This window comes from Oncorhynchus nerka, linkage group LG27, assembly GCF_034236695.1.
Source record: "Oncorhynchus nerka isolate Pitt River linkage group LG27, Oner_Uvic_2.0, whole genome shotgun sequence".
Classification (NCBI taxonomy): Eukaryota; Metazoa; Chordata; class Actinopteri; order Salmoniformes; family Salmonidae; genus Oncorhynchus; species Oncorhynchus nerka.
In genome coordinates, this window is record NC_088422.1 from 52,460,262 (window position 1) to 52,483,651 (window position 23,390).

The 23,390-nt window shown below is 44.7% G+C and overlaps 3 protein-coding genes across 13 annotated transcripts in view; 1 reads left to right on the plus strand and 2 right to left on the minus strand.

The window, feature by feature from the left end:
* ak8 (adenylate kinase 8) overlaps nucleotides 1–776 on the minus strand; it is a 69,900-nt gene extending 69,124 nt beyond the window's left edge. For 2 of the 4 annotated variants that reach the window (XM_029638586.2, XM_029638583.2), the window contains exons 1-2: nucleotides 702–776; nucleotides 137–241 (exon numbers count right to left, since the gene is read on the minus strand). In XM_029638586.2, coding sequence (XP_029494446.1) covers nucleotides 137–241; nucleotides 702–776 — 180 coding nt within the window. Of the gene's footprint in view, nucleotides 1–136; nucleotides 424–701 lie in introns of those variants that run through there. The other 2 variants (XM_029638585.2, XM_029638584.2) reach the window with 2 other exon arrangements.
* On the plus strand, nucleotides 4–3,410 carry LOC115111983 (uncharacterized). Of its 8 annotated transcripts, none has more exons than XR_003860883.2 (6): nucleotides 5–229; nucleotides 419–968; nucleotides 1,201–1,279; nucleotides 1,429–1,574; nucleotides 1,671–1,734; nucleotides 1,853–3,410. XR_003860883.2 is itself a non-coding variant. In XM_065011781.1 (5 exons), exons 2-5 carry the CDS (start codon nucleotides 1,274–1,276, stop codon nucleotides 2,030–2,032), a joined length of 348 nt encoding a protein of 115 aa, XP_064867853.1. In that variant the 5' UTR covers nucleotides 881–968; nucleotides 1,201–1,273; the 3' UTR covers nucleotides 2,033–3,410. The 8 variants fall into 8 exon arrangements, 2 of the variants coding, with proteins under 2 accessions (XP_064867853.1, XP_029494447.1); XR_003860879.2 differs by having other exon boundaries at nucleotides 19–75; nucleotides 178–229; nucleotides 1,671–3,410; XR_003860882.2 differs by having other exon boundaries at nucleotides 4–229; nucleotides 1,429–1,535; nucleotides 1,671–3,410.
* A 274-nt stretch (nucleotides 3,411–3,684) lies between these two features.
* tsc1a (TSC complex subunit 1a) overlaps nucleotides 3,685–23,390 on the minus strand; it is a 38,336-nt gene continuing 18,630 nt past the window's right edge. Inside the window, 5 exon segments of the mRNA XM_029638589.2 lie at nucleotides 3,685–5,903; nucleotides 7,182–7,358; nucleotides 7,639–7,826; nucleotides 20,131–20,253; nucleotides 20,475–20,585. Coding sequence (XP_029494449.2) covers nucleotides 5,258–5,903; nucleotides 7,182–7,358; nucleotides 7,639–7,826; nucleotides 20,131–20,253; nucleotides 20,475–20,585 — 1,245 coding nt within the window. The 3' untranslated portion in view covers nucleotides 3,685–5,257.

Here is a 23,390-nt window from a genome sequence, read left to right on the forward strand (position 1 = left end):
GTTACAGATCTGTTTTGGCATGACAGGGCGTTGACATGATAGCACAAACAGATCTGAAACCAGACTCGTGAGGTGGTGGGTAACTAGTGGGAACTTTTGCAATGTTATTGTCAAATGAAATAGAAAATAGGTTTACCTGGACTAAATCAAATATTTCATGCTTCTCTGCATAAATAGCCATTTCAGGTGGAATTCTTAGGGGTTTTGCCGTTTCATCCATTGCAATAAGGTGATTTGCAGTCTGTTTGATGGGGAAAATGTGGGATATTGTGTAACAAGTAACATAAAATGAATACGAAACAACTTTGCCATGCAATTGCACAATGAAATGTTTTAATGTCTGGATGTCAAATAGTTATTCCATTGAATGTGAGCGCTGTATTTTGGTTTTGTTGCTAATTTAGCTCTGTTTTTTCAGGGACCCCCTGAAAGCCCTCAGACCCCGTTGGTCCTACATCTAGGCCCTCTGGCTGAGAGATTGACTGACCAAGCTAGTCGAAGTAAACAAGCTAACGTTACGTGTTTTTTTGCTCTTTGCTAACCAAAATGCTAACTAACTAGCAAAGTCTGACTCAGTAAATATGGCGTTTCGACAAAACTCATTAACTTGTACAATTATTGTACAATATCTAATGAAATGTGGCTAAGTAGATAGCTTAGTTTGGAACTGTCTTTGGGAAAACTGTAAAATATTTTCTTACCCGCTTATAACATGAATCCAAGTCGCTTGCCAAAGCGCATTCACACGTTGCTAAGGAAAACGTAATTGGTGTCATGTTGCCCAGCAACGTCAGAACGCTCGTTGATTCGACTTCTCAAGACAACATTCTGAGACCACAGTGCTTCGTTGTCAATCATGTACTACACATTAGTGTCTATCATTTAACAACATTCTGCGCTATTTGTAACTTTGTATCCAAGGAAAAAATATTGATACTGCTCGACTGACTCGGCACATAGACCCGCAGGTAAATTGTATTTATTAGGACCTTTCCAGAGTTGTCTCGAAAATCCAGTACTTACATTGGTACAAGGCTGTCTAGAGACTTTTTTCCAGAGCAGCAGAGTATATGTATTGTGCTGCAGCTCCATATTGTACACTTAACCATCTCAAATGGCATTTTCCTGTTGACGTGTGCACAACTGGCAAGGGAGAGGTTGAAGGCCATTAAACACACTCACACCCTCTTCAAACTGCAGCAGGTCCTTTTCATAGCAGCCCTAGAGGTCACACAAGCATGCTCATGATAGGACAGAACCAGTGGCAACAGTCATGCAGGTGAGACCATCTCTCAACAGTTTTCCTCACAGGTCCTTTAAAAAAATAAAATATACCCATCCCTTAATGCACACATTCAAGGGTACATGGAGCACCATTGTATTAATGCCACAGATCTACACATTTTCACCCTCTTCTTGAAAATTGAGGAGGAGTAGAGGGCTGTTCTGAGGCTCCTGAAGGGCAACAACCAAAGCCCTGGAGGTGTCATCCTAGACACAGGTTGCTTCTCAGCTACAACATCAGCAAACTGCAGGTCCGTGTACATCAAGGACCGAGTTTGACAATAGACATGGTAAATGTTGCAGAATAACAGTTGCATTTTAAACTGGAGTTGTGAGGTTGGACTATTTTGCCTGTTTTCTAACCCAGGTCCTTTCTTTGTCTGTAGTTACCCACATGATAAAGTGAATCGACTGAGCTGTGACGAGGCCAGGAACTACTACAGTGGTGTGGTAAGCCTTATCCCACTAGCACTGGAGCTACTGCAAAGGATGGCCAGTTCCTACACCTACTGCGGCCAGGACACCACATCTGCTGGGAATCCTAATGTGGATGTGCTTGAGTCCTCAGGATAGCGAGGTGGGACGGCTGGCTGGTGTGGGAGACGTGTCTTTCAGCCCGACTGGGCACGCTACTGGTGCTCATAACACTAAGAAGACCCAAGCTAAGAGAACAGGCGCGTGGCATGCAATCAAGCCAGCCTGGAGACCTCCGGGCCTCACCACCAGGATTAGGCCTTTTCCTTCCTGACGGGTCGCCACCAGGTGGTGAGGGTAGGCAACAACACCCCGCTGATCCTCAACACTGGGGCCCCACAAGGGTGTGTTCTGAGCCCTCTCCTGTACTCCCTGTTCACCCACGACTGCGTGGACACGCACGCCTCCAACTCAATCATCAAGTTTGCGGACGACACCAGTGGTAGGCTTGATTACCAACAACGACGAGACGGCCTACAGGGAGGAGGTGAGGGCCCTCGGAGTGTGGTGTCAGGAAAATAACCTCACACTCAACGTCAACAAAACTAAGGAGATGATTGTGGACTTCAGGAAACAGCAGAGGGAACACTCCCCTATCCACATTGATGGAACAGTAGTGGAGATTGTAGCAAGTTTTAAGTTCCTCAGCATACACATCAGACAAACTGAATTGGTCCACCCACACAGACAGCATCGTGAAGAAGGCGCAGCAGCGCCTCTTCAACCTCAGGAGGCTGAAGAAATTCGGCTTGTCACCAAAAGCACTCACAAACTTCTACAGATGCACAATCGAGAGCATCCTGGCGGGCTGTATCACCGCCTGGTACGGCAACTGCTCCGCCCACAACCGTAAGGCTCTCCAGGGGGTAGTGAGGTCTGCACAACGCATCACCGGGGGCAAACTACCTGCCCTCCAGGACACCTACACCATCCGATGTTACAGGAAGGCCATAAAGATCATCAAGGACAACAACCACCCGAGCCACTGCCTGTTCACCCCGCTATCATCCAGAAGGCGAGGTCAGTGCAGGTGCATCAAAGCTGGGACCGAGAGACTGAAAAACAGCTTCTATCTCAAGGCCATCAGACTGTTAAATAGCCACACTAACATTTAGTGGCTGCTGCCAACACACTGACTCAACTCCAGCCACTTTAATAATGGGAATTGATGGGAAATGTAAAATATATCACTAGCCACTTTAAACAATGCTACCTAATATAATGTTTACATACCCTACATTATTCATCTCATATGTATACGTATATACTGTACTCTATATCATCTACTGCATCCGTATGTAATACATGTATCACTAGCCACTAACTATGCCACTTTGTTTACATACTCATCTCATATGTATATACTGTACTCGATACCATCTACTGCATCTTGCCTATGCCCCTCTGTACCATCACTCATTCATATATCTTTATGTACATATTCTTTTTCCCCTTACACTTGTGTATAAGACAGTAGTTTTGGAATTGTTAGTTAGATTACTTGTTGGTTATCACTGCATTGTCGGAACTAGAAGCACAAGCATTTCGCTACACTCGCATTAACATCTGCTAACCATGTGTATGTGACAAATAAAATTTGATTTTCCTCTATTTTACATAAATCAGCATTGCAATAAAGTTTGTTTCTCTTGGTTTGACTTGTGATCAACTATTACTCAGAACTTGGCAAACATATTACAATGTTTCATACAACAGACAAACTGGACAAATAGTCTTCAACACCATTTGCATTTTGAGACATAAGTGATTTCCATCAAAACAATGCGGTGACATTTCTAAACCCCACTGACATTGTAGAATAAGACGGTAAATAACTATCTCGGCGTCCATAACCAAATCTTGTTAAATTACCATGTAGCAATGTGTGTGTGCTCTCGGCAAATTGAAAAAAAAGACAATGCAAAATATTTGTATCGATTTATATTCAGTTCATTTTTCCCCTTTTTGTTTTCAGAACATTTGTAATCAGAACTGTCTTAACATAACGTCAGATTCACTGTACCATAGTTTCCTCATCCCGATGGTGTTTAACATTGATTTACATGCTTGATAACAAAAGATGTGGGGGGGGAAGGAACACAGGATCTTGGACAGAGACCATGCTTTGAGGATAACAGCTGGAGATGGGTAATACTGACTTCCATGGATATGTGACTTAACTGACTAGCTTGCAAGCCCTGATCCTGAGTAGGGGATGGAACAATAATGATGGTCACCTTAGATGACAATTGGCTATATGGCAACAGAAACTCACAATATGTCCATGTTAAGAACTACAATGTGACCCGATTCACTTTAAAGGCTTTGGGTGAGGAAGGACATCTATGAAGAGGGACATATACCTGGCATAGCTTCAATGCCAAGACATCAAGAGCGCCATCAGAGTCCCACCGCAGGAATTCTGGCAGTTGTGTGCAGCCATCAAGGCACTGAATATCCAAAAGAACAGTCCTCTCAGGCCTCTAGCCTAGACAAAATAATGCAGTGATCCACATCAACTTGATCAATAAACCCCCAAAAAGCAAGATGGATGCCACGTGGCACATTTAACTCAAGAGAATGTATGAGAATTAACAAGCTCTGGTCTAGGGTGTTATTGCACGTTCCTTCACTACTGCAGGAACACGACCTGAGCTAGAGATTTAGCTTAAACCTAGGCAAGATGCGTTATTGCTGGTGGGATCATGCCCATTGAATTAACAAGACAAAATTGTTACTTGATACTCTTTAAGCTCTCTTTAGCTGGTTATAAATTATAACTAATTATTGCAATAACTTTAGTACCTATTTGTAGAGCTATATGTGTTAAAACAAGAGGCACTCAGTGTTTTGGGGAGGGAAATGTGATGGAACAACTCAAAAAGTGTTCTGAAAAGCTGAGGCTGTGAGGCCTTTGACCAAGCAGCAAAAAAACAAGATGAATCCATTTGAGAAAAGTATTGCACTTGTGAGTAGGACCCTCCGAACCCTACAGAAAGTTCAGGCCATTCTAGATTGGGGTGTGCCAAAACCATAAATAAATAGCTTATTAAAACATCTAACAAAAGATTCTTGCTCGTTTTCCTGTTGCTGTTATTCGTTTTACATCACACAGACCGACGTAGCCTCAATATATAGATTTACACACCCAATAGACCAATTCTGTGTGATAGGACTTGCCATAAGGAATCCATGTTAAGTTCACTGTTGAATACTTTTTGTTCACTCTAGCTCCCCCTAATGGATACATATAGCAGTGGCCCTTCAACAGAATACATTAAAAAGCTAATTATGAGGCCAAATTTGCTCATTGTCCCTTGCTTAGGGAAATGTATTTTTATTTCTTGTTTATATAATATAGCTTTGTATGAACCTGTATGTGCCCATCCACTGGGGAAACAGCGAAAATAACACTGCATTTAGAGATACTTCTTACATCTGTTGTTACAGTGGCAGCTCATCAGCAGCTGTTGCCCCACCCCTCCCTCTCTCGTCGTCGTCAGATGTGCTCCTGCTGTGTTTCATTGTAGTCCATGATCCGCAGGTCCCTCCTCCTCTGGCGGGCGGCAGCGGCAGCACTGGCCCGAGGCCTTGCCCCCTGCCCGTGGTGTGCCCTAAGCTGCTGGCTGTCTGACGGGGGTGGCTCCTGGGCCAAAGCAGACTGAGCAGAGCCCTGTGATGGAGGAGCAGCAGCAGGAGAATGGGGGGGGGTGCCTGTGGCAGGAGGAGGAAATGGGCTGGACTGGACGTTCTCTGTCGACTCGCTGTGCTCCTCACCGCCGACCAGGCTGTGAGAGAGACTACTGAGCTGGGTGTCCTCATCCCAGTCACACTGGCTATCGCTTTTGTTGCAGAACAGCTCTCGGGCGTGCATTCCCAGGAAGCTCTTGGCACTGGGGTAGGTACCCACAGTGAAGGGGGTGCCAGCGGGGGATAGGGAAAGCGGAAAGGCGGCCAGGTGGGTAGGGGACATCTCTGACAGGAGAGGGGGCTGTTTCAGACTGCCGTTGAGGGTCACCGAGGTAGTGGACTGAGCTCCACCCCCGGGTGGTAAAGTGCCTCCGTTGCCAGGCGGCCACGCTTGGGTGCGTCGGTCAGAGCTGCCCTGAGCAGTTGGCACAGTTCTGCTACTGCTGCCATTTGGCCTAGCAAACACACAGACACACACACACACTATTGTTCATCTTTTTACATTGGTCTTCAGCTTCACTCCATCAAACAAAACATTCTGTTCAAGAGCTGTATCTCTCTGGGATTAGTCCATAGTACCTACTTTTAATTTATATACAGGCTAACCTCTCCCTTATCCTGTGACAAATTGACCATTTTGCTTGACGTTTAAAATGGCCATTTACGGTTTTCTGTTAAAACAAGATTATTATTTTGACGTCAAGCAAAATACTTATGTATAACCGCTAGGGCCAGGCAATGAAGTTATATCTACCGCAGTCATATAACCCTTGAAAAGCACCTCGGCTTACAACAGCATGTTTGTTTGTCCAAGGGTGCTTTTTAAATGGAGAAACAAAACCTTATCTGGAGATAAGTTTTGAAGCCCCACTTAATAGGCATTTTACTTGTCGGTAAAGGAATGCAGCTTCTGAAATGGGGACTGACATCCATCACAATCTTAAACTGCCTGATGCAGGACATGCTCTCCTAAAAAAGACATTTAGTAGAAAGAAAACATCTTCCGCTAGGAATCGACTCCTAAGATTCAGTATTTTTGGCACGGAAGAGACTGCTTAGTTGGCGTACTTCTGAGAACAAACACTTGCATCTTTCATAGCAAGCTACCGAGGGACGGAGAGATGGGGAATGGGCACAGTATAGGCAGGTCGGCCACCAGGCAGAACCGTGCACTAGGCCTATCTATCGGCAATCAAAAGCGTTCTGTCACAATGGAATGTATATTTCGCATTTCTTGGCTTGCAATGTCTCGCAACTTCAGTAAAACAGGGCCTATCATTAATAAATAGGCTAGGTTATTCTACAGGCAACAGATCGAAGACAGAACACACACACACTCGCATTATTAGCGAAGAGAAATAGCAGGCAAGCCAGCTGCACAGTGATTTCAATTTTGTGAGGATCACAATTTAGTTTAAAACGTTCACACCCCTGAGTTGACTGAGTTTCAATAGTACTGTATTTCTAGACTGTAGCGATGATGAGATGGCTCAAATTGCACTGCACTGGGTATAGCCTACCTAAAAGACCATCTCCTGCTAGTAGCATTTGGCACGGTTATATCATTTGACTTTGTCCCAGAGAGAAGACATTCATTGTTCAAAATAACACCAGCAGCATTTTGTCAATATTGCGTAATTATACTTTGAAGGCCCTTGGCTGTTATATCCATTCTGTGGGAGCTGGAACCATCACACTGTGGGAAAGGGATCAAAGGAGGTGCTGGGTCTCACCTGGAAGTGCCAGGAGGAGCGCTGGAGGGCTCGATGGTGTCAGACCCTGAGAGACTCTGGTTGGTGGTCAGCATTTCGGCGTCCAGCTGGCTGTAGAGCTGCAGCATCTCCGTCTGCAGCACCTGGGTGACCCGTCGCATGGCCAGGTACCTGCTCTCCGACGCCTGCAGCTGGCCCCTGGGGTTACACATACACAGACACACCTTTAAAATGTAAAAGTTCACGGGGGGAAGAGTACACAATTACAGTCCATCCATTGTGGAATAATAAGAGTTGCGTTTGGTACTGGGAGCCAAGTACGTAGCTGATGTCGCTTGAATCCAGCCTCCCCACCAGTTCTCCCCTTACAAATCTGTCCACCATTTTAAATACAATCTCTTTGAAAAATAATAAAATACATAAGGGAATCAGAGCTCGCAATAGCCTAAAAAAAAGTTGAGTGGAATTGGGCCCTTACTTGGTCTGGCCTTTGACTTCCTCCAGGAACAACTTCTGCTCCAGAATGAGGTGCTCCTTCTTGGCTAGCTGGGCCTCCAGGTCTCCGATGCGCTGCTGGGCTGCCTCAAGCCCCTGGGCCTGCTGCAGCATGCTCTGACGCAGACACTCCTGCTCCTTGCCCATGGATGACTGCAGCATCTGCAGTCCCTGCAGATAGGACCAGGAAATGGTTTAGTCTATGGCAGTGTTTCTCTATCCTGGTCCTGGGAATGCAAAAGGGGTGCACATTTTTGGCTAGTTTCAGGAAACTAGGCATAGGTCACACGTCACTACTTTACACAAGAGCCATTTGAAAATAACTTTTTTTTATTTTTATCAAAATGCATTTGTTGGGCAGAAATGCCATCTGGAACATGAAAACTTTAATGTGCCTTAATAACATCTGTAAATACGAATAAAATTGTTAAATTACGAGCCCAGTTGGTTTAGCTACGGAAAAAGTCCGCAACCTTCCAGCTATCCATGATTGGTGGAGATATTGAGCGGGCTGGACATGCCGAGAGATGAGTTCGGATTGGTCTGCCATTTAGCACGCTTTTGTCTATCACATGAGCTGGTCAGTATGAGTAGGTCATCCTTTCTAACATGTTTGTTTTTTAAAGATATCACATAGTAGAACTACATAAGTGTTGCTCTCCAATTTCTGGAGGACCAAATTTTGAAATCTTGGAATTAGAGTATGATAGCTAGGAATATTCTGGCGTTTGACACCAGTCTCTGGATTACATCTTCAAACTAAGGGAAACCATGGCATCCATAACAGAGGAATAAGCGTCCATACATGTATACTGGCAAGATAATCTAGCTAGCTACATTTTTAGATATTACACGTTTCTAATTTTGTGAGAAAGTCATTTTCATTTCAAGTTATAGTGTACTTTTAGCTAGCTAGCTAACATTGAACCTGGTTGTTTAGCTACCTGCTGATTCATGCAGGGTAGTAACGTTATGAGTTGGGATTATGGTTCATTGTATAGCTAGCTACATGTCTAAACAAAAAGACTCCAGAATGCAAGTAACCATTTCAACAGAATGTTCATGATGTCATTACAACTGTCAATACACAGAGTAGATATCTAGAGCGAATTTACCAGCTATCAGAGCACTCTCGTCTGAGTGTGCTAGAGCTCAGAATAATTTACGAATGCTCAACACCTGCTGAATATGGACGGTGTCAGAAAACGGTGGCAAAAAAGTATAATTAAATTGTTGCCAGCAGCACAGTTGCAGTCACCAGCACTCTGGATAACATAAAAACAGCCTAACCATCTCTGCTAGGGCAAGTAAAATGGTCAGAGTGAGCTGTTCTCTCATTTGTGTCTGGAAGTAGCTAGCAAGCTAGCCAACGTTAGGGTCGAACGCCCAGAGAGCACTCCAGGCAAAATTTACAAAACACACCTGTAGTATAAACCAGCCTTTAGTCTTGAAATCTTTGATTATTTAGTACATGGCCTCACATGTGAATCCTTAAAGAGATGGGTGGGGCTAAAGAGGGTGTGAATGATGCTGAATGGGTGTAGACAAAGAAGAGCGCTCCAGTAGCTGTTCCAAAACATTTAAGGGCCATTTTCTCAAAAGTGGGGTTACAGGTTTATCAACTTCCAAAGCAGAATTACTTTCCCATCGTTGCTCAACTGCAGTGTATGATATACCATTTTCTAGCTCAGTCTCTTTTTTTCACCTTTATTTAACCAGGTAGGCAAGTTGAGAACAAGTTCTCATTTACAATTGCGACCTGGCCAAGATAAAGCAAAGCAGTTCGACACATACAGAGTTACACACGGAGTAAAACAAACATACAGTCAATAATACAGTAGAAAAATAAGTCTATATACAATGTGAGCAAGTAAGGTGAGATAAGCGAGGTAAAGGCAAAAAAAAAAGGCCATGGTGGCGAAGTAAATACAATATAGCAAGTAAAACACTGGAATGGTTGATTTGCAGTGGAAGAATGTGCAAAGTAGAGATAGAAATAATGGGGTGCAAAGGAGCAAAATAAATAAATACAGTAGGGAAAGAGGTAGTAGTTTGGGCTAAATTTTAGATGGGCTATGTACAGGTGCAGTAATCTGTGAGCTGGTGCTTAAAGCTAGTGAGGGAGATAAGTGTTTCCAGTTTCAGAGATTTTGGTAGTTCGTTCCAGTCATTGGCAGCAGAGAACTGGAAGGAGAGGCGGCCAAAGGAAGAATTGGTTTTGGGGGTGACCAGAGAGATATACCTGCTGGAGCGCGTGCTACAGGGGTGTGTTGCTATGGTTACCAGCGAGCTGAGATAAGGGGGGACTTTACCTAGCAGGGTCGTGTAGAGGACCTGGAGCCAGTGGGTTTGGGGACGAGTATGAAGCGAGGGCCAGCCAACGAGAGCGTACAGGTCGCAATGGTGGGTAGTATATGGGGCTTTGGCGACAAAACGGATGGCACTGTGATAGAATGCATCCAGTAGAGTGTTTGAGGCTATTTTGTGAATGACATCGCCGAAGTCGAGGATCGGTAGGATGGTCAGTTTTACAAGGGTATGTTTGGCAGCATGAGTGAAGGATGCTTTGTTGCGAAATAGGAAGCCAATTCTAGATTTAACTTTGGATTGGAGATGTTTGATATGGGTCTGGAAGGAGAGTTTACAGTCTAACCAGACACCTAGGTATTTGTAGTTGTCCACATATTCTATGTCAGAGCCGTCCAGAGTAGTAAATGTTGGACAGGCGGCAGGTGCAGGCAGCGATTGGTTGAAGAGCATGCATTTAGTTTTACTTGTATTTAAGAGCAATTGGAGGCCACGGAAGGAGAGTTGTATGGCATTGAAGCTTTCCTGGAGGGTTGTTAACACAGTGTCCAAAGAAGGGCCAGAAGTATACAGAATGGTGTCGTCTGTGTTGAGGTGGATCAGAGACTCACCAGCAGCAAGAGCGACATCATTGATGTATACAGAGAAGAGAGTCGAACCCTGTGGCACCCCCAGAGAGACTGCCAGAGGCCCGGACAACAGACCCTCCGATTTGACACACTGAACTCTATCAGAGAAGTAGTTGGTGAACCAGACGAGACAATCATTTGAGAAACTAAGGCTGTCGAGTCTACCGATGAGGATGTGGTGATTGACAGAGTCGAAAGCCTTGGCCGGGTCAATGAATACGGCTGCACAGTATTGTTTCTTATCGATGGCGGTTAAGATATCGTTTAGGACCTTGAACGTGGCTGAGGTGCACCCATGACCAGCTCTGAAACCAGATTGCATACTTAAATTTTATTTGTATTTTTAACTATTAGTAGATTTTCAGATAACGACAAAAACAGTACAACCCCAACCCTTCATTCATCCCCTCCACTCCCACCTTTCAAATCACCCACCCACCAAGGAATCTATAAAAGTAAGTTAAATAAGAAAAACAGAAACAAACAATAGAAACAAAACCAAATGGGGAAAACAAAGTTAAATACAAATTTTTATCAGCACAAATGGCCACTTTGCAAGTTACACAAAGTAAAAGACAGGCTCTCCACGTATTGTATTAATGGGGAACAGGTTAAGTCAAACTTTTGTCCGGCCCATGCACAGTGTACCTAACCTCCTTCAGAGGCAGAGATGACATCACCTCCTTAACCCACTGCATAAAAGAGGGCGGCTTTGCAGACTTCCAGTGAAAGAGGACAAGGCGGCGAGGTAGCATTCTGGTCTAGGGGAAGTACCCCAAAAATGGCAGTGAATGGGTTGGGGTGAACAGTTGTATTACACATATGTGAGAATGGGGACCCATTTTTGAGGCAGAGGCCACTCAAAGATTGGCATGACCAAAACATGTGTCCCACAGTCACTTGACTCTGGTGGCATCTCAAACACTTGGTCAACAACTGGGTATATTTTTGCCAATCTGTCATTTGAGTAATGGAGACGGTGCAAACCCTTAAAATGAATAAGCTCACGCCTTATGCAAAAGGATACGCTCAATACTTTGTAGCCACATATCACCAGGTAGCTCGCCACCTAGGTCTTGCTCCCATGCAGATTTTGTATTTGCAAAGGAAAGCGGATTAATGTTCTGTATTATGTTGTATCATCTGGAGATTATGCCTTTCAGATAAGGGTTAAGTTCTAAGCACCTCTCAACTGGACACTTAGTAGGCCCGAATGGAAATAAAAGGAAATGTTTTTTTTTGGCAAAGCTTCGAGTTGGCAGGCATCTAAAAAAAAGTGGGTATTGGGTGGTCAACCCTCAAGAGTATCAAATGAGACTGTGTTAACAACAAATAGGTCACACAAAAAAATAAATACCAGACCGTTCCTATGCCAGAACTGGAATGCCGTGTCAATCTGTGACACTGGGAAGAGACGATTAGATGTTCATGGAGAGAAGCCTCTTGCTTGTTTAAGGCTAAAGTGACTGAAGGAATTGGGACCAGATTTTAAGGGAGTTCTTAACAATGGGGTTCAAAACATGGGTGCCAAGATTCATGGGCACTGGGGAGCACAGGAGCGAGACCAGAGAAGTTGGAAGGCTTGACTAACTCCATGATGGCCCAAGTTGGGTCAACATTGTTTTCAAATGTAGAAACCCAATAAACATATTTAGATATTTGCTGACCAGTAGTAGTGTAAAAAAAAAGAAGTGGTAAGGCCTGGGGGCCTTGACTTATTCCAAATGAAGTTGGAAATGTAGCTGTCCAGTTGTTTAAACATAAACTTTGGCAGAAAAATGGGAATCATTTGGAATAAGTACAAAAACCTAGGAAGTACAGTCATCTTAACAGAATTAATGCGACCTGTTAATGAAATGGGAAGAGACGACCACCTTATGAAATCCCGCTTAGTGTGTTGCAGGAGTGTTTTTAAACAGAGCGTGTGACTTTTATCCCCAAATAAGTAAAGACCTGATGCTCCACCTTAAATGGGAAATTGGCATACCCAATTCCTTCTGCTAACTGATTAATGGGAGGAGCACACTTTTTGTTAGGTTTAACTTATAACCAGAGAATGTCCCAAAACCTTGTAGCATAAACCTGTACATCTCCACAGGGTTAGAGATGTACAGTGGCAAGAAAAATTATGTGAATATAAAATTTGATCTGATCTTCATCTAGATCACAACAATAGACAAACACACAGTCTGCTTAAACTAATAAATAAATATATGAAAACATATAATTGTTTAACACACCGTGTAAACATTCACAGTGCAGGGTGGGAAATGTATGGGAACCCTTGGATTTAATAACTGGTTGACCCTCCTTTGGCAGCAATAACAACCAAATGTTTTCTGTAGTTGTGGATCAGACCTGCACAACAGTCAGGAGGAATTTTGGACCATTCCTCTTTACAAAACTGTTTCAGTTCAGCAATATTCTTGGGATGTCTGGTGTGAACTGCTCTCTTGCCACAGCATCTCAAATCAGGTTGAGGTCAGGACTGACTGGGCCACTCCAGAAGGCGTATTTTCTTCTGTTGTAGGCATTCTGTTGTTAATTAACTTCTGTTTTGGGGAGTTGTCCTGTTGCGTCAGCAAACTTCTGTTGAGCTTCAATCAGCAGACAGGTAGCCTAACATTCTCCTGCAAAATGTCTTGATAAACTTGTGAATTAGTTTTTCCGTCAATGATAGCAAGCTGTCCAGGCCCTGAGGCAGCCCCAAACCATGATGCTCTCTCCACCATACCTCACATTTGGGATGAGGTTTTGATGTTGGTGTGCTGTGCTTTTATTTCTCCACACAGTGTTGTGTTCCTTCCAAACAACTCAACTGTAGTTTAATCTGTCCACAGAATATTTTGCCAGTAGCACTGTGGAACATCCAGGTGCACTTTTGCAAACTTCAGACGTGCAGCAATGGTTTTTAAGTCCAGTGGAAAGGTTGGATGAAAATTCCCAAAAGTTATATTACTGTTCGTAGAAACATATCAAACGAAGTATAGAATCAATCTTTATGATGTTTTTATCATAATTCAATATTGTCCCAACCAGAGAATTCCTTTGTCTGTAGAAAAGCAATGGAACGCGAGCTAACTCTCTCATGACCGCGCGTCATGAGCCCGTGGCTCTCTGCCAGACCTCTGTCTCATTCAGCTCCCCTTCACAGTGGAAGCCTGAAACAACATTCTAAAGACTGTTGACATCTAGTGGAAACCTTAGGTAGTGCAACATGACCAATATCCCACTGTGTCTTCAATAGGGGCTGAGTTGAAAAACGACCAACCTCAGATTTCCCACTTCCTGGTTGGATATTTTCTCACATTTTTGCCTGCCATATGAGTTCTGTTATACTCACAGACATCATTCAAACGGTTTTAGAAACTTCAGAGTGTTTTCTATCCAATACTACTACTAATATGCATATATTAGCATCTGGGACTGAGTAACAGGCAGTTTACTCTGGTCACGCTTTTCATCCAAAAGTGAAAATGCTGCCCCCTATCCCAATGAAGTTAAAGACAAACAGCGTGCTATTGTTGTGACTTAGATGAAGATCAGATCAAATTTGATTACCAATTTATGCAGAAATCCAGGTAATTCCAAACATTTACATTTACATTTAAGTCATTTAGCAGACGCTCTTATCCAGAGCGACTTACAAATTGGTGCATTCACCTTATGACATCCAGTGGAACAGTAGTGCATCTAAATCTTTTAAGGGGGGTGAGAGGGATTACTTTATCCTATCCTAGGTATTCCTTAAAGAGGTGGGGTTTCAGGTGTCTCCGGAAGGTGGTGATTGACTCCGCTGTCCTGGCGTCGTGAGGGAGTTTGTTCCACCATTGGGGGGCCAGAGCAGCGAACAGTTTTGACTGGGCTGAGCGGGAACTGTACTTCCTCAGTGGTAGGGAGGCGAGCAGGCCAGAGGTGGATGAACGCAGTGCCCTTGTTTGGGTGTAGGGCCTGATCAGAGCCTGGAGGTACTGAGGTGCCGTTCCCCTCACAGCTCCGTAGGCAAGCACCATGGTCTTGTAGCGGATGCGAGCTTCAACTGGAAGCCAGTGGAGAGAGCGGAGGAGCGGGGTGACGTGAGAGAACTTGGGAAGGTTGAACACCAGACGGGCTGCGGCGTTCTGGATGAGTTGTAGGGGTTTAATGGCACAGGCAGGGAGCCCAGCCAACAGCGAGTTGCAGTAATCCAGACGGGAGATGACAAGTGCCTGGATTAGGACCTGCGCCGCTTCCTGTGTGAGGCAGGGTCGTACTCTGCGGATGTTGTAGAGCATGAACCTACAGGAACGGGCCACCGCCTTGATGTTAGTTGAGAACGACAGGGTGTTGTCCAGGATCACGCCAAGGTTCTTAGCGTTCTGGGAGGAGGACACAGTGGAGTTGTCAACCGTGATGTCGAGATCATGGAACGGGCAGTCCTTCCCCGGGAGGAAGAGCAGCTCCGTCTTGCCGAGGTTCAGCTTGAGGTGGTGATCCGTCATCCACACTGATATGTCTGCCAGACATGCAGAGATGCGATTCGCCACCTGGTCATCAGAAGGGGGAAAGGAGAAGATTAATTGTGTGTCGTCTGCATAGCAATGATAGGAGAGACCATGTGAGGTTATGACAGAGCCAAGTGACTTGGTGTATAGCGAGAATAGGAGAGGGCCTAGAACAGAGCCCTGGGGGACGCCAGTGGTGAGAGCGCGTGGTGAGGAGACAGATTCTCGCCACGCCACCTGGTAGGAGCGACCTGTCAGGTAGGACGCAATCCACGCGTGGGCCGCGCCGGAGATGCCCAACTCGGAGAGGGTGGAGAGGAGGATCTGATGGTTCACAGTATCGAAGGCAGCCGATAGGTCTAGAAGGATGAGAGCAGAGGAGAGAGAGTTAGCTTTAGCAGTGCGGAGCGCCTCCGTGATACAGAGAAGAGCAGTCTCAGTTGAATGACTAGTCTTGAAACCTGACTGATTTGGATCAAGAAGGTCATTCTGAGAGAGATAGCGGGAGAGCTGGCCAAGGACGGCACGTTCAAGAGTTTTGGAGAGAAAAGAAAGAAGGGATACTGGTCTGTAGTTGTTGACATCGGAGGGATCGAGTGTAGGTTTTTTCAGAAGGGGTGCAACTCTCGCTCTCTTGAAGACGAAAGGGACGTAGCCAGCGGTCAGGGATGAGTTGATGAGCGAGGTGAGGTAAGGGAGAAGGTCTCCGGAAATGGTCTGGAGAAGAGAGGAGGGGATAGGGTCAAGCGGGCAGGTTGTTGGGCGGCCGGCCGTCACAAGACGCGAGATTTCATCTGGAGAGAGAGGGAGAAAGAGGTCAGAGCACAGGGTAGGGCAGTGTGAGCAGAACCAGCGGTGTCGTTTGACTTAGCAAACGAGGATCGGATGTCGTCGACCTTCTTTTCAAAATGGTTGACGAAGTCATCTGCAGAGAGGGAGGAGGGGGGGGGGGAGGAGGATTCAGGAGGGAGGAGAAGGTTGCAAAGAGCTTCCTAGGGTTAGAGGCAGATGCTTGGAATTTAGAGTGGTAGAAAGTGGCTTTAGCAGCAGAGAGAGAAGAGGAAAATGTAGAGAGGAGGGAGTGAAAGGATGTCAGGTCCGCAGGGAGGCGAGTTTTCCTCCATTTCCGCTCGGCTGCCCGGAGCCCTGTTCTGTGAGCTCGCAATGAGTCGTCGAGCCACGGAGCGGGAGGGGAGGACCGAGCCGGCCTGGAGGATAGGGAACATAGAGAGTCAAAGGATGCAGAAAGGGAGGAGAGGAGGGTTGAGGAGGCAGAATCAGGAGATAGGTTGGAGAAGGTTTTAGCAGAGGGAAGAGATGATAGGATGGAAGAGGAGAGAGTAGCGGGGGAGAGAGAGCGAAGGTTGGGACGGCGCGATACCATCCGAGTAGGGGCAGTGTGGGAAGTGTTGGATGAGAGCGAGAGGGAAAATGATACAAGGTAGTGGTCGGAGACTTGGAGGGGAGTTGCAATGAGGTTAGTGGAAGAACAGCATCTAGTAAAGATGAGGTCGAGCGTATTTCCTGCCTTGTGAGTAGGGTGGGAAGGTGAGAGGGTGAGGTCAAAAGAGGAGAGGAGTGGAAAGAAGGAGGCAGAGAGGAATGAGTCAAAGGTAGACGTGGGGAGGTTAAAGTCGCCCAGAACTGTGAGAGGTGAGCCGTCCTCAGGAAAGGAGCTTATCAAGGCATCAAGCTCATTGATGAACTCTCCGAGGGAACCTGGAGGGCGATAAATGATAAGGATGTTAAGCTTGAAAGGGCTGGTAACTGTGACAGCATGGAATTCAAAGGAGGCGATAGACAGATGGGTAAGGGGAGAAAGAGAGAATGACCACTTGGGAGAGATGAGGATCCCGGTGCCACCACCCCGCTGACCAGAAGCTCTCGGGGTGTGCGAGAACACGTGGGCAGACGAAGAGAGAGCAGTAGGAGTAGCAGTGTTGTCTGTGGTGATCCATGTTTCCGTCAGTGCCAAGAAGTCGAGGGACTGGAGGGAGGCATAGGCTGAGATGAACTCTGCCTTGTTGGCCGCAGATCGGCAGTTCCAGAGGCTACCGGAGACCTGGAACACCACGTGGGTCGTGCGCGCTGGGACCACCAGATTAGGGTGGCCGCGGCCATGCGGTGTGGAGCGTTTGTATGGTCTGTGCAGAGAGGAGAGAACAGGGATAGACAGACACATAGTTGACAGGCTACACAAGAGGCTACGCTAATGCAAAGGAGATTGGAATGACAAGTGGACTACACGTCTCGAATGTTCAGAAAGTTAAGCTTACGTAGCAAGAATCTTATTGACTAAAATGATTAAAATGATACAGTACTGCTGAAGTAGGCTAGCTGGCAGTGGCTGCGTTGTTGACACTACACTAATCAAGTCGTTCCGTTGAGTGTGATAGTTTCTACAGTGCTGCTATTCGGGGGCTAGCTGGCAGTGTTGATTACGTTACGTTGCGTTAAAAGAACGACAATAGCTGGCTAGCTAACCTAGAAAATCGCTCTAGACTACACAATTATCTTTGATACAAAGACGGCTATGTAGCTAGCTATGTAGCTAGCTACGATCAAACAAATCAAACCGTTGTACTGTAATGAAATGAAATGAAAATGTGATACTACCTGTGGAGCGAAGCGGAATGCGACCGGGTTGTTGAGTGAGGAAGTTCTATTCGGTAGACGTTGGCTAGCTGTTGGCTAGCTAGCAGTGTCTCCTACGTTAAGGACGACAAATAGCTGGCTAGCTAACCTCGGTAAATTAAGATAATCACTCTAAAACTACACACTCTAAACTACACAATTATCTTCACAGAGTTCACATACTTTTTCTTGCCACTGTATAAAAGAAGACCGCCTGCATATAAAGTCACCTTGTGAGTTATGTTGCCCCTTAATATTCCCTTAATACTCTCCTCCGGCCGCAGGGCGACAGCAAGAGGCTCATTAGCCATATCAAATAGGAAAGGGGATAAACAGCAACCCTGCCTGTCCCCCCCTGTGGAGAGGGAAGTAGCTGGAGGTAACACTGTTGGTGCGAACAGAAGCCACTGGGGACGAGTACAAAATCTTAATCCAGGAAAGGAATGACAGGCCAAACCCAAATCTCTCTAGTACTGTAAATAGATATTCCCACTCAACCCGATCAAAAGCCTTTTCAGCATCAAGAGAAATGACAACCCTTGGCTGTAGAGTTTTGTGGGAAGAATAACGATTAAATAGCCGGCGCATATTATAGAAAGATTGCCTCCCTGAGATAAATCCGGTTTGGTCAAAGTGAATTATTTTAGGCATCACTGTCTCTAAACAGCATGAGAGGACCTTAGTGAGAATTTTATAAATCGCAGCACAAAAGGCTTAAGGCGGTATATTCCACAGTCTAGTGGATTCTTGTCTTTTTTAAGCAAAACCGAAAGAGGTCGCCTGGGTAAGTGTCTGGGGAAGATTCTGACTAGAAAGGATTTCATTGTATAATGAGCTGAGGATAGGGGATAATTTAGAGGAGAACGCTTTATAAAATTCAAGAGGGAAGCCATCAGGCCCAGGGGCTTCACCGCTCTGCATGGACTGGATTACGAGAGTAGCTTCATCATCACTTATTGAGGCATTCATGTTGGTTTGTTCATCTGAATTGAGACAGGGGATGTCCAGATCGTCTAGAAATGCATGCATACGAGATGTGTCAGGAAGAGCCTCTGACGATGGAAGGGCAGAATAGATTTGCTTAAATTGATTGTTGATTTCTTTGGGATTGGTAGAAGTTAAATCAGCTGCAACAGATTTCAGATAACTTGCCAGCTTTCTCTCCGTGTTCAATATAATTTTTGCCTCTACTTAAAACAGAAGCCGCTCCGTTTGTTTGGTGGAAAGACTGTCAAATTCCGATTGGTGTAGCAGTCTCTCTTTGTAGAGTTCAGGAGTATAAGAGGCATATCTGTTGTCCACATCTAGAATGAGTTGAGAGGTTCGATAAGCGTTTGGTGCACTGTGTTGTCATACACTGTATGAAATAATTTGGCCCCTTAGATATGCTTTTAACGACTCCCACACAGTAGAGTGAGACACGTCACAAGTGCAGTCGATCTGTAAAAATACATTTGTTTCAGGCTTGTATTCTGAAAAATGAGGGAGTAAGACCAGTCTGAATTGAATGAATGGACCCTGACGTGTCACAGAGCTTTTTCATGCGTGCGACCGAGAGTATCTTTCCTGTTTGCCTTTTATATTGAAGAGGTTACTGTCCGGTTGAAATATTATCGAATATTTAGGCTAAACACAACCTGAGGATTGAATATAAACATCGTTTGACATGTTTCTATGAACTTTACGTATACAATTTGGATTTTTTTGTCTGCCTGTTTTGACTGTGTTTGACCCTGTGGATTACTGAACAAAACTGAGGTTTTTGGATATAAAAAGAGACTTTATCGAACAAAAGGAACATTTATTGAGTAAATGAATGTCTTCTGAGTGCAACCATATGAAGATCAAAGGTAAGGGATTCATTTTATCTCCATTTCGGACTTGTGTAACTCTTCTACTTGGCTGGTTACTGTTGTAATGATTTGTCTGCTGTGTTCTCAAATAATCGTAAGGTATGCTTTCGCCGTAAAGCATTTTTAAATCTGATACAGTGGTTGGATTCACAAGAAGTTCATCTTTAAACCTATGTAAAATATGTTTTGTTTTCTGAATTTATATAATGAGTATTTCTGTATTTGAATTTGGCTCTCTGCAATCTCACTGGATGTTGGCCAGGTGGGACGATAGCATCCCACATACCCAAGAGAGGTTAACAACTTATGTAGATCTTAAACGTTTGGGTAGGCATAAGCAATATGGCAAAAATAATTCCATCTCACTTTTCAGAGGGTAAGTGGGATACTACCATAGTATGCCTTATCCAATAGTTTCAGATTAACAGACCTGATTCAACTAATCAAAGGCTTGATGAGTTGAATATTAGTGCTACGGCAAACACCCCTTTAGGAAACATCACGCTTTGGGTTGTCCGTGGACCGGTCTACTTGGTATTGAATATGGTGGGCGTAATCCTGCCTCTACCTTACTGCTCTCCGGTCCAAGGCGTTGCACCTCCTGTATTGCCAGCTTGTTGGTCTCTCCCAGTAACAGCAGCTGTTTGTTCAACAAGTACATCTGCTGCTGGAGGTTCTCACTGTTGGTGAGCTGAACAGGGGAAGAGGAAGAGAGAAGCAAAGATTTTTTGGGGAGCACAATACTTTTTTGTTTTGTTTGTTCAAATACACTGACCAACAATGTTTTTTTATTTTGCACGACAAGCCTATAACTACCTTCTTCTAGCTTTAAGACGCTATTCTCTCTGAGGAATAAGATAGAGAAATTAAATATGCTTAATAATGGCAATAGTTATGTGCTAGTAAGCTCACCTTGAGGGACAGTTGGGTGAGCTGGTGTCCAGTGTTGTATGCCTCATTATTGGCTTTCTGAAGCTCAGCCTCCAGCTCTCCCATGTTGCTTTGGCATTCTTGTAACTCACTCTGTAGACAAAATCAGAAGTCAGTACCTGGGACTCATTTATAAAATGTTGCATACACACAAAATATGCCCAAAAACACGCATGCGTCAGTTCACGCAGAAGTTGTCATTCATAAAAACTGAAATTGACGTGAGAATGTGATTATCGTCACAAAGTTGAGTTTCTAAACAGTTGAAGTGTTGCATTGCAAGAAGGCCAAAGTAGCCTTGTGCAAATGGGGAATATACAGTTCATTCTGAAATTATTCAAACCCCTTGACTTTTTCCACATTATAAGGCTGTAACAAAGTTACAGCCTTATTAATCTACATACAATGCCCCATAATGACAAAGCAAAAACAGGTTTAGACATTTGTGCAAATGTTTATTTTTTTTTTAAATCATGAAATATCACATTTACATAAGTATTCAGACCCGTTAATCAGTACATTGTTGAAGCACCTTTGGCAGCGATTACAGCCTTGCGACGCTACAAGCTTGGCATACCTGTATTTGGGGAGTTTCTCCCCTTCTCCGCAGATCCTCTCAAGCTCAGTCAGGTTGTATTGGGAGCGTTGCTGCACAGCTACTCTCAGGTCTCTCCAGAGATGTTTGATCTGGTTCAAGCCCAGGCTCTGGCTTGGCCACTCAAGGACATAGAGACATGTCCCGAAGCTACTCCTGTGTTGTCTTGGCTGTGTGCTTAGAGTCATTGCACTGTTGGTAGGTGAACCGTCGCCCCAGTCTAAGGTCCTGAGCACTGTGGAGCAGGTTTTCATCAAGGATCAAATCTGTACTTTGCTTTGTTCATCTTCCCCTCAAATCCTGACTAGTCTCCCAGTCCCTGCCGCTGAAAAACATCCCCACAGCATGATACTGCCACCACTATGCATGTATGGTGCCAGGTTTCCTCCAGACACTTGGCATTCATGCCAAAGAGTTCAATCTTGGTTTCCTTGATTGGCGGAGTGCTGCAGAGATGGTTGTCCTTCTGGAAGGTGCTCGCATCTCTACAGAGGCACTCTGGAGCTCCATCAAAGTGACCATCGGGTTCTTGGTCATCTTCATGACCAAGGCCCTTCTCCCCCGATTGCTCAGTTTGGCAGGGCGGTCAGCTCTAGGAAGAGTCTTGGTGGTTCCAAACTTCATCCATTTTAAGAATGATGGAGGCCACTGTGTTCTTGGGGACCTTCAATTTTTTGGTACCCTTCCCCAGATCTGTGCCTCGACAATCCTCTCGGAGCTCTACGGACAATTCCTTCAACCTCCTGGCTTGGTTTTGCTCTGACATGCACCGTCAACTGTGGGACATAATATAGACAGGTGTGTGCCTTTCCAAATCATGTCCAATCAATAGAATTTACCACAGGTGGACTCCAAGATCTTTTTTTATTTTAATAAATTTGCAAACGTTTCTAAAAACCTGTTTTCCCATTGTCATTATGGGTTAATGTGTGTAGATGAATGCAGAAAACAATTTCATACATTTTAGAATAAGGCTGTAACATAACAAAATGTAGAGTAATGGGTCTGAATACTTTCCAAACGCACTGCATGTCAAGCATAATTCAAAACGCCTGTGAACACACTGGAAATAGAATGCACTAAAGTGACAGAAAAGAGCATCAACAGCGTGAAATTAGAAAGCAAGTCTATTTACCACATCTACGCAGAGCAATGTTACTAAAATGAGCGAATACAATGCCCGAATATACTGTGCATTGTTACGTCTGGAATTGACATGTTTAACTTCCAGTACCAATAACACATATTTGAAAGCAATAATGTTATGCCTACCCTGTGCTGAATTTGATCCCAGGCATACAGTGCCTTCAGAAAGAAATTCACACCCCTTGACTCGTTCCACATTGTTGTTACAGCCTGAATTCAAATGATCAAATTGCTCTCACCCATCTAAGCACAATACCCCAGAATGTGAAAGTGAAAATTGGTTGCTATACATTTTTGCAAATGTATTGAAAATGAAATGCAGAAATCTAATTTACCTAAAGTATTCACACCCTGGACTCAATACTTTGTATAAGCACCTTTGGCAGCGATTACAGCTGTGAGTCTCTGGGTAAGTCTAAGCGCTTTCCACAACCGGATTGTGCAACACTTACCCATTATTATTTTCAAAATTCTTCAAGCCCTGTCAAATTGGTTGTTGATCATTGCTCAACAAAAACACTCAGGTCTTGCCATAAATTTTCAAATAGATTTAAGTCAAAACTAACTCGCCACTCAGGCCTTGTGTTTTAGGTTATTGTCCTGCTGAAAGTTGAACTCATCTCAGTGTCTGTAGAAAGCAGACTAAACCAGGTTATCTACAATTTTGGCCGTGCTTAGCTTGATTCAAAAATTGATTCCAAAACTCTTGAACGTGCCGTCCTTGGCCAGCTCTCCCGCTATCTCTCTCAGAATGACCTTCTTGATCCAAATCAGTCAGGTTTCAAGACTAGTCATTCAACTGAGACTGCTCTTCTCTGTATCACGGAGGCGCTCCGCACTGCTAAAGCTAACTCTCTCTCCTCTGCTCTCATCCTTCTAGACCTATCGGCTGCCTTCGATACTGTGAACCATCAGATCCTCCTCTCCACCCTCTCCGAGTTGGGCATCTCCGGCGCGGCCCACGCTTGGATTGCGTCCTACCTGACAGGTCGCTCCTACCAGGTGGCGTGGCGAGAATCTGTCTCCTCACCACGCGCTCTCACCACTGGCGTCCCCCAGGGCTCTGTTCTAGGCCCTCTCCTATTCTCGCTATACACCAAGTCACTTGGCTCTGTCATAACCTCACATGGTCTCTCCTATCATTGCTATGCAGACGA